This window comes from Pygoscelis adeliae, unplaced genomic scaffold, assembly GCF_000699105.1.
Source record: "Pygoscelis adeliae isolate BGI_AS28 unplaced genomic scaffold, ASM69910v1 Scaffold114, whole genome shotgun sequence".
Lineage (NCBI taxonomy): Eukaryota > Metazoa > Chordata > Aves > Sphenisciformes > Spheniscidae > Pygoscelis > Pygoscelis adeliae.
The window spans coordinates 3,856,661-3,868,113 of NW_008824587.1; the positions used below are offsets into that span (position 1 = coordinate 3,856,661).

At 41.8% G+C, this 11,453-nt stretch overlaps 1 protein-coding gene across 1 annotated transcript in view; it reads right to left on the reverse strand.

Moving 5' to 3' along the window:
* The window catches only part of FUBP3 (far upstream element (FUSE) binding protein 3), a 34,779-nt gene that overhangs the window by 23,013 nt on the left and 313 nt on the right, over window positions 1–11,453 (reverse strand). The window contains exons 2-6 of the mRNA XM_009322183.1: window positions 11,283–11,388; window positions 4,909–4,959; window positions 4,397–4,430; window positions 2,435–2,484; window positions 734–805 (exon numbers count right to left, since the gene is read on the reverse strand). Of these exons, the coding sequence (XP_009320458.1) occupies window positions 734–805; window positions 2,435–2,484; window positions 4,397–4,430; window positions 4,909–4,959; window positions 11,283–11,388 (313 nt within the window). The remainder of the gene's footprint in view (window positions 1–733; window positions 806–2,434; window positions 2,485–4,396; window positions 4,431–4,908; window positions 4,960–11,282; window positions 11,389–11,453) is intronic.

Consider the following 11,453-nt stretch of genomic DNA (forward strand, 5'->3'; position numbering starts at 1 on the left):
AAGAAGGAAACTTTTAATACATGGAATTAAAAAAATGGCAGCTGTTTCAGTAACTATCAAGCACTAATGGAAGCACTACCCCCCCCCTCGCACACAGAGCACGTTAATGAATTCAAAGACATCCAGGGTCAACAAATTTTAAATTATTTGCTGGATGTCTGCATTCTTTTAAAACCTTCCCCACCAATTAAAGGGAGGGGTAAGAACTTAGATTACATTCATCAACAGTTTCCTGTACAGCACCATAGTACAGTCTTCCCCAAAGCAAATAGGTACTAGCACAGAACAAACGGATGGTCCCATTTTTTCGAGGCAAGGTGAGTTGCACGAAGAGGTGCTGCCACCCTCCTGAAACGTTTTCTGCCAGGAGCTGGAGCTGACCAGACTAATCAGAGACAAACCGCAGAGCTGAGCAAAGTGGTACCACCAGGAGAAAACTCAACAGCTGCAATTTCAGGTCTAAGTACAACATGGATTGTCCATTTGCACTGTACCCATCCGTTGGTTAAAGACAGTTCCTTAACTGCTTCATTCCCCGAACCACCTGACAAACCTGTTTTCTGTGCTAGTCGGGAGGTCAGTCCCACAACAGCTCTCCCATGCACGTTAGCCTAGCACGTATGAGTTGTTGACGGTGATAACACGCCATGAGCATGGCAAGGCACCTGATCTAATGGACAAAACATCCTTCAACATTAAAACCTGTTCACCCGCGATACAAAGAGGCTCTTACCTGGAGCAATTTGAATTTTGCAGCCAGACTCTGCCTGAATCCGTGAGATTTGTTCTCCTCCCCTGCCGATTACTGAAATGAGTTCAACAAGCATCAGAACATACCATTTTTCCAAGTAACTGCAGAGCACCTTCCCCCTTTTACTCCGCTGCAGCTATCTATAAAGGAACAGTTTGACTCCAGGATTGCAGAAGAGGCATCCACAGCATGAGCAAATTTATCCTAGCAGAAAAACATTAAAATACTGCCGAAAGTTATTCTATTTGCTTGGAAAAACAAAACAAAAAAGCCTGTCTTGCACTGGAACGCAAACACATAGTATGCAAGAAATAAGGCACTAGTTTGAGTGCTGCTAGAAGAGTCATTTAAGTGCATCTTGTTCAGCCTGAACCAATAAACCAGTTATTTGGGGTCCTAAAAAAGGCAAAGACTTTTGCTTTTATTTCTTTCAAATTCATATTTTACTGCCTCTTTTCAATGGACGTGCGGGTCTGCACTCAGAACAGAAATGCTCTATCAACCTAAAGTGAAAACAAATACCCATCGCCCTTAACTCTTGGAGTCTGCACAACGTTGTTTCACAACGAGACATTCTGAAGAGAGACTATGTGCCAATCACCATTCATATCCTTCCCAGACTGCAAAAAGAGCAAAACTGTCAAGTCAAACAGGTATGCCTCGTTCAAGATGCTCCCACAGAAGCATCTCTCAGGTGGGTTTGCCACCCTCCTGCATCTGTCTGCCCCTGAACCAGGATTAGGTTTAACACAGAGATGATGCACCCACAGAACATGCAAGCTCCCCTCTCACAGAGCTACAGCATCCCTCCAATGTTCCCCTACGTGTGATACCAGGACCAATAAATGAATAGGTCTGGCAGGAGAAGAGTGAGCGTTACCTTCGCAGGAATTTGAGCTAGTTTTATAGTGGCTTTAGAGTCGGGACAAAATTTCACGCGCTAAGGAGTAATTATCATGGCCTGTTATTTTCCTTTTTACTCTCCATCTATCAAATTGGAAGAGCTACACACAGATCTAGCAGTGGAAGAGTCTATGCAATCACTGTAGTAACACATCAGCAGGAGGTGCCATTGAAAGGAATAGTAATGATCATCAAGAGGAAGAGAGAAATTAGGATCAAGCTTGAAAGAGAACAGTATCAGGAATGCAAATCTAGGAAAAATTCTCATCTGAGCAAGGCCTGCTGGTTGCGTTTCCCTGCAGCAAATGTATGAGAGATTTAAAATTCTGTTTAACTTGCCTTGAGTCAACTCTTATTTTAACATTTAAATGTTGTTTTCCTCCCTCAACTCTCACAGTTTTGCATACTCAAAGGAAGTAAAATGTTTCAGTGAGGGGAAATAAATTCACTTTTGACTTGTTTATGTACTATGCTAGCTGGAATTTAAAGGAGAGAATCACTAAAACTCTCAGTAGCTTGTACCACACAGTCTTGTTCTTATTACTGGGACACCAAGCTTCTCCATGCAGTTTACACCTGGATTTTAAACACAGATCATCTGGTCCCCGTGAAGACAGCATTACGCAAGGCTTATCCAAGGCTAGTAAGCACAAAAACTGACACCAAGCTTCTCCATGCAGTTAACACCTGGATTTTAAACACAGATCATCTGGTCCCCGTGAAGACAGCATTACGCAAGGCTTATCCAAGGCTAGTAAGCACAAAATCCAAGGTACTTACTAAATCCAACCATCTTATCAGGCACTTTGAACTCTTCTGTTATTACAGCCCTAAAAAAAAAGTAAGAAAAAAATCAAATAGACATTACAAAGAACAATTTGGAAGACAACTATGTCCCCGCCGTGGAAGCCAGGCACAGCATAAGGCTTTTGCACACACAAGTGAACACCACATCACGGTCAAAATAATTCGTTTTGGAAGGGACCTCTGGTCACCTAATTTCTCCTCTGCTGGATACATTTCCAGTCTACTCTCCACTATCTTCAATGGAGCTGATGGAAGAACCTCTTTTTGTCATTCTTGCTCCAGACAGATTTAACAGAATAATGGCAAAGTTGTTTTAATATTTAGCCTAGACCTTCTCCAAGCCGCAGTCTCTGCCTACTACTTTTGGATATGCTCTTGCCAAGAGACACTAACCAAAGCCAATCCTGATATGAATGTCCCCTCCAATATCCACAGATATTTTTTTTTCCCCTGCTTGTCCTTATCATTCTTTTCCTTGGAATTTATAAAAGCTGTCTTCATTCATCCTTTGAAGTCTTATTATCTCGAGACTTCCATATCTATTGGTCTTTGGACTTTTTTCATGTGTCTCTACCTCAAAACGTAGCACCCAAAGCAATTTCCTAAGACCTGACCATAGTCAAGTAGAAAGGAATTACCTTGGATGGTTTTTTGCTTAGCCATTTCTATCTTGTAGAAAATACAACACAATGAATATGGAATTTGCAAACTCCATATATTTAGATATGCATTATATACAATTTGTTCAGCAATCTCAAAAGCAATGAAACACCTGCATAATAAGTTCAATGCAGGTTTTGTGGTGAGGTATATTAAAATCTTCCCATTTTTTGCTTTAGATCAATTAGGGAAGGTATAAAATACACAGTAGACTTCACCAGCGAACCTGCAGATAAAGTACTGTCCACTGCCCTGAGGCTCACCAGCAGAGATGCAAAACCAAACAGTGCCATCCATACCCACGACAGAACAGGGACGTTCAGAATTACAGTTGTTTTAACCTGGAATAAACCCAGCCTGTTGCCAAAACGTCCTATCCTGCATCATTTGTTAACCACCCTGTGTTGGAGGAACGGTTGCAGCTAACCAAGCAGAAAAACAACCACCAAAACCAGAAAGAAACCAATTCAGGCTTTTCAGCCTAATCAATTCCCTACATGAACATCACCCCTGGCCGAAGAGAGGTGGCAGGTAGCAGCAGAGCAGACAACGCGGCCCACCCTTCTCTGTGCTGCCCTAGCTTTAACCTAACCGTTAAAAATTGAAGGTTCTACAGTCTTTACGCATATTGCTTGTCCTTTCTGCTGAAGCCCTCAACAAACAGCTGGTTATGATGGAAATGCGTTACTATTAGCCTGAAGGTGAATCCAGCTTTAGAAATGCTCTCCCATTCCTACCCAAAGCAAGACAGTCAGCTCCTTAAAAGCAGGAATTGAGAAAAACTGAGAATTTTACTTTTGTATTAGATGCTAAGACATGCTGCACAACCACTCATACTTGCTCCAGTCTCCCAAAACCATCTTTGACAAAGGAGTCATCCCAGGTCATATTACACCAACAAAACTAAAACAAATAAAAATAAATACATTAAAAAAATCTGCCTGCCCACTTAATACTTCCAAATTCTGTCAAAATGCCAGAGCTTTTACTTTTTCTTTCTCCCCCCCTCCAGGGCAGGGGAAGGGAGAGGAGAGAGAATTAATTCTGCTCAGTCCTGCAGATTTTCAGGAACCAAATCCAAGTTTCACATCAACTCTTCTTTCTTCATCACAACAAACAGCCTTAAAGGGTTAGCAGAAACCCCAGCCTGGAGAAAACGTAAGCTGACAGTTTCTCCACATTCTCAACCTCTGACTTCCTAACACTACTACAGATGGTGGATCAATAAACAATTAGAATTGATCAATAAATAATAAAACATAACCCACTGCTTACCTTTGATGTACCAGGGCCCCTAACTGGTTACCTACTGTGGCAGAGAGAGAAAAAAGGAAAAAAAATCAAAGCATTAGCACGGATAAACTAACTTCATCCCTATAGAAAAAGAGTTCTTACCATTTCATCAAAAAAGAAAGAAAAGCAAAACAGTAATTTAGGTTCAGTGGCTGAAATGAATGCATTATGTGGTACAAAACAGGAGGGGATTTCTTGATCAACACACACCATAACCCAGTGTCCAGCTGAACACAGGATAGGGAATTGATCTGTGTCTCCCCATGCTGAGAGTCATGGGAGAAAATCCTGCCTGCCCAAATCCAAATCCCTGCAACTAACCTCCCCCCTTCCCAAATTAAGCCCAAAGTAGTAAAAAAAGGAAAAAAGGGGAGGGAGGGGGGAGAAGAGAAATTTCAAGCAGACTGGTATGTATTAAAAAGCAAAAATAAAAGCTGAGCAGACTCAAGAAATTTAGTCTAGGCGAAAAGTATTGAAAGACCACTTGCACATACTTCTCTCTGTGTCTCTTATCTGTGCTCCATGGAGCCCACTTACACGGAGACCTGTTAAAAGAATAGGTCTGTTAAGTAACCTTGTGGCACCCAAACAGTATTAAAAACAACCCCACCACCCACATTTTACCGAATACACACATTCCAGGCATATCTCCGATGTTAGCTGGTGGTCCATTTATGACTAGCAGTTATCTCCCCAGCTGACAACCCTCAAACAGATTTCTCCCCCCCAATCCCCCCAGATTAGATCTTTCTTCCAAATGTTAATGGGGAAAATATCATTAGACCAACTCATGCAAAGTGGGAACACATGCCCTGCTGGGCTTCCTACTGGACTTCGCCTGCAGCAAACCAGCTAAAAACCAGACCATTTGGTCCTAACAGCCAGTTGAAAGATTATATTGCATGCCTGGAGGGCACAAGTAGTGAAAACAAATTAAACCGGCCAACATGTGAGCTGTGATAATACAGATGCTGTTTCAAACTACCTTGCAGCAACCTGCACATTCTTTGACCTGAAATAAATTGGCAATCAGCTGGCAGGGTTGGAAAGCAGATGCATCCCACACTCTCTAAATCTGGTAGAAAAATGCATAAAGTTTGTGGCCAAACACTTTACTCAAATAAAATAGACAAAGAGAGTCAATACTGTATTTCTGCTGCGTGTCAATACCTTCATAATAGTTCAGGACCAAAATATCGACAGCATATATATTTTATTACTCTCCCCAGCTCAGCGATAAGACAACTGCTGCATTATTGACTCCGTTAGATTTGTCTTTGCATATTCTCACCCTGAATATAAAAAGTCCTAATTTGATAACTATCAACACTGCAGTTAAAAAAAGTGCGTGATGTAATGGGGAATATTTGCTCTAGCTGATAAGCTACCACCGCAGAGCTGAGTAAATACGACCAAACCAATTCAGAATCTCGCCATCTTGCCCCAAACTGTGCTCCGAATATTTTTACTATGTGCAATAGGTGTGGTGGCTATTGCTGTAGTATGGAATTGCCCTCGCCAGGGACCAGGCCACTCATTATCCTCAGATGCCAGGAAGAGTGCTCTTAACACTACAAGGCTGTATTTAAATATCCACTTTGCATTTCAATTCCCCGTAACAGCTCTCTTAGCAGTCTGTTCCACTGCAGCCTCTGCCCACAAATTATGAGACAGATACACATCCTATAATCAACTCCCGAAGTTCACGAAAGGAATGGAAGAGCCTTCATTTTGTAACACAATCCTACACTTGAAAAAGACAACTTCTTAGCGGAAAACTGTACGAGCACAAGCAGCACAGTCAGGGAAATAATGCTTTAGATGTACATAACGTCTCCAACCCATTCCAAGTACTATACAAACATAGTAAGCCATTAACCACCCCAGGCCGGTATCAGCCTTACTGTATATTTATTGTACAAATCAGTTAAAAAAATTAAGCCACAATAACTTGTGTGCAAGATCATTCCTTCCACATTTCACAAATAATCTCTCCGTGAGCTGAGAGAGAAGGCAGATGGAGAGAACTGGGAGTGATTTACTTGAAGTCAATTATGACTTCCCTCTGTTTTGAGGGGAAAAAAGAAACGACATTGCTCCCGGTTCCAACAACCTAAAGGTCCATTCCTTCTCCAGCATGCCCATTTTGCTCTGAAAGACAAGGACTAATAGAGAGGTAGGGCTGGGGCAGACCATGCTCTCTGCAGTACTGAAAGCTGATGTTCTGTTCCACCATCTCCCTCTTCATGCCAAGGAAGGGGCTGAACTCTGACAAGCCATGTACATATTTCCCCCTTTTACATCTATTGAGTACAATTTAACTGTAACTGCAGTCATTTTACTGCAAATAAGGAAAAATACTGAATAACATCAGCACAATTTCCTATTAATGGCACCTGCTGGTTGATAACTCTTCACTGTGCTTTAGGCTTCACCTTAACTGAATTCTACCTAACAGACACTCAAAACAAGTGTGGATTTTTTTTCCACCCCATAAAACAGAGCGGTGCCTCCCACTAAATTAATGTGCATGATGGGAATATACAATCTTATCAAGAGTATCTTCATGGTTAGAATAAAATCAGAGCGATGCATCTCCTGGAGAGCAGTGGAACAGGGTTGCATTTCATACTTTTGACCCAAAACGGGATCATCATAAATTTTAGAAAGCTACAAGGAAGACATTAGTTACCCTAATTCTTCATCATTAAATATTGTTAGGTTTTTCTTTAATTAAATGGTCAAAACCTATTAATTTTCGTGTCTGCCTTCACTGCAAATCTTTATAGGCTTTTTTCCCCTCCTTTAAACTGGCTTATTTAAAAAAAGTTGAGATTTGAAGAACATTGGGATTTTGTGTATTACACTAAACCTTTTGCCGAGAGATCAGGACTTTTACCCTGGTCCTACTGCTGCTACAGATGTGTCAAGGAGCGTCACTACTAGCTTTCATCATCAGTAAGACAGGGATAAGATCTCCTTCTGCCCATTGCTATTTTCACTGAAAACACGTTGGAGCAAAAGAATAAAGTATTCTGTACAACAGGATCACGTTGTGTTTCAGCCCCTCGGCTCTACTACAATCAAGTTTTATTGCACCAGAACAGGCCATCTTCATATTTGGATGCACCACAGAAGCTTGGGGAAGGCATGGGATGGAGAGAGAGGGGTGCGAGGCTTCTCCAAGGTCTCCCATCTTTGTTTCCCCAGACTCAAAGGATGCCCCAGCCTGCCGCTGCAACACTGCTGCTTAACCCTACATATATCACTGGAAACTTCTTCAAAGCAGTCCAAAACAGGGCAAACAAAGGCTAACGTTCTGGCAATCAGTCTCTTTCCAGCAGACTGGAAAAAAATCCCTGCTTCCTTTGAACAAAGAGGCTGCTTCTTTAAGAATTATTTAGCATTAAATAAACTTATTAAATTGTGATGGTAATTAGAAGGACCCATTAGTTAGAATGGAGGCCAGGAGCAGCCGTTGGCCATTAACAGGAGGGCTTGGATCTATCCTCAGCAGCGAGCCACAAGCAAGATGCCACCAGGTTTCTCTGCAGCTTCAGAGCTAACCTCATCTCTAGTGCTCACTTTCGCTGAGAAACATTAACTGCTGCAAGTGGCCATATAAATGCCGACTACGACTTACTGTGAGCAGTACAAATAAACCTGATCTTCTCCCTGCACTATAGCTATTTGCAGGATTACTTTAAAGTTGTTTCCAGAACGGGGAAATAAAGAAGCCGGGGAAAAGAGAAATAATCAGTCTCAAGCTCCATCTAATACCAAAAGGCCAGGTCACCAGGGCCAATCCTAGCAGCTCTTCGTTTCAGATGAAGGTTGTGTTAAGGGAAGTGCAAGAGCCACTCACGCATTCTGGTTTCCAATACTACGACAGATCTATTTTTCCTGGAAATGCTCTAAAAGCAGCTGAATTTGTTTTGACCAGCACACTGTCACCCCATCTTAAGACCACTTCCTAAGCTGACATCAATCAGCCACACCAGCAGCCGTTTACAAAAATGGACAGGCAGAATTAGATTTTCCTGAAAGACAGACAGTTTTCTTGTCACCTTAAATACTTCCCCTGAACTGAATTTTTTCAGGAGTATTAGGAACAGAAGTAATTTTCTAACAGCTACATGGGGATAAGGAAGCAGTAAGAATTGCACCCAGCTGTGAACACACAGTATACAGAAGAAAACAATCAAAAGATTTACCACCAGATTTGTTTTCAAGCTATCCAGAGCAGCAGAATGTATCCAAACCCCCACACTATAAAATTTCTAGGGCATGCGTAACAATATAAATAATCGCTTCTTGACAACAATGTCTCCAAACTGTGGTTCACAGACAAGCAGAAAATGGTGAGAAGTGTGGGCACGCAATCCCGACGTCCCTTGTTCGCAGCTAACAGAGAACGAAAAGATCATCCAAATGGGAAGTGTTTTCCTAATTTAAGTGTCCTATTAAAAGCAACTGCCATCTTCCAGATGCCTAAAGCCAAAGCTGTATTACAGACTTGTAATGCCATTGCAGCAAGAGCAGGTAGCCTAAGACTAAGGTATGGATCATACCACAAACAAATACAGAGCAAGAAGCACTCACTGCTTCAGGAGTTCCTTCGCCAGGCTGCAGTTCTGGGTTTGCGGTTAAAGAGCAGTGCAGGAGGATTATGTGGTTAGGTGGGGAACTCATCACACAATTGTATTTCAGTACAGGATTTACTAATGCCATTAGAAATAAAACCCAAGATGACCAAAGCTGAAAGAAGCGATACAACCCTTGCTCCTACCCTCACAATTCTGTTTTCTTTGTGAAATTCCAGCCCTTTAAAGTATTACTTGCGTCATTTCTCCTCTCCTCTAAAATCTCGCAGATCAGATTTTTGGGAAGGGAGTTGGACAACATAACAACATCTACAGATGTATATGAAGAACCCAAGGGCAAATACAGCACTTGGAGCTACTTTAAAAACAGTTACAAACAAGGCCCAGTGCTGAACAAGCACCCAGGACGAGCAAACACCTGTAGGTCTTTACATCAGCAGATCAACTGCCAATACAACACTTGAGTACAGCCACTCTGGAAGGCTCTCCCAGGAACGATACCTGCTCCAGGGAGTTACCTATCACAGCAGAAGAAACCAGCAGTAACGTACATTTATAGCCCAGACCCCAACTGTATTGACATGGTTTGTGTCAACACAAACAAGGCTCAGCAAGTAATAAGGTTCACCAGTAAAAGTTTAAGTACAAAGTTTAACTTGCGCCGTCATTAATGGCTACAACCATTTCACATGTTAGAAGTCCACAAAAACCCACTTTGTCAAGAGATCAGATTTCCCAGTTCAGTCTGATGAATCAGTGAAAGAAATAGGTAAGACTAATGTTACGAATGACTAGTTCCTAGAAGGCTATTCTTTTTCATGTATAACCACTTATCTAAGCCATTCAGACACAGCTCAAAGTTGTTCGGCATTCTTCAATGCCAAACAGCCTGCTCGACAGCTGAGCACCTTCCCATACAGAAACCAACACGTACCAGTAATACCAGGCCTCTGGCTTCTCACAGACATGGCGATGCTCCAGCCTGAGATACAAGGCGCAGGGGCTCACCCAGGTAAACCCAGTCTTTCCTAAAACACCAAACCAAAGGAGCAGCAACCTCTTGCTCAAACAGAGCCAACACCAGAGAACAAAGCGGGTTGTGGCAAGTGTTCAGAAAACGGTAACGTTAGCATTAGCAAGCCAGAGGCTCCACATGAAACTTCTCCCCGTGCTCCAGCATGTTTTTGCAGAATGAGCAGAAGTGCAGTATTTTCAGCCTTTGCCTCACACAGCTTTGTATCAGACAGAAAAAATTATTTTCAAAATGAAGTGCTAGGCAGCAGCTTTGCTTATCTCCTCAGTACTCCTGAACATATCTGTGGGGGAGAGAATCACCCTGCAGGGCTACCTGTGTCAGTAAAAATACTAGAGGAAATAGGAAAAGGAAGACATAGCAACATTTTTTTTATAACCAACCACAGGAAAAGGTGAGCTCTTTGCATCTATTCAGCAGCAGATAATACAGTTTAAACACTTCTTGTAACAGTGCACATCATTAGATTTGTAAAAAAGAAAACACCTGTTCTAACATTTTTGTTGTTCCCACCAAAGATAAGAAACTAATAACCTATTTTAAAATTGTAACACTTCATACAATATTAACTCATTACAGTTACCAGATATGGTCCACCCGTAAGAAATTATTCTTTGGCTGCAGCCAATGTTAAATGCTTCAGAGATTTAAGAATTCTCAAAGAATAATTAGGAAAAAAGCTAAGCCTAATACAGGAAGTTTCCTTCCAACTTGCATCAACTACATCAATACCCTTTCTCCTTAAAATTCATGTACAAAGCAATCAGAACTCTTGACAGCGACTCAACAACTGTGCTGTGACCACTGCTACACATGGAAAGGAGCACATGTAATACTGTCCCTATACACTGCCTGGTCTCAGAAAATAAGGGTCATCACGGAAGAACAGCTTTACTATGTACATCTGGTGCTCTATACATGGGCTCCAGCACAGTTCCAATAAGCACATCCTCCTCCCTCCCCCCAACTACCATAGAACAAGATTTAAATTACAGAGTTCATTTGCGAATTCCCAAAGTTCATGAACTAAGAAAGAATTGCTTCACATTAATAATATTAATGCCTAGGAGCCCTGTGCTTCCTAGATAAGACTAAACACCACAGGGAATCTTGTATAAAATTTATATACACAGAAAGATGCATTGATTTCTGTCCTTAAAGCAGACAACTGCCTCCATAGATGAATTTCAGGAGCTGCATCCACAAGATTGACTTATCACAGCCAGCTTACCTCCATCATCCAGGGGCCGTTTCTGCACTCCATAACCGTAGACTGATGGGTCCACAAGTGTTGTGGAATTATTCAAGTGAGGAATATCTCCAATTTTAGCAGCAATCTATACAAACAGGGGATAAAAGCATGATTAGCATACCTGAAGTTTCAGCGACCACAGCTAAACAC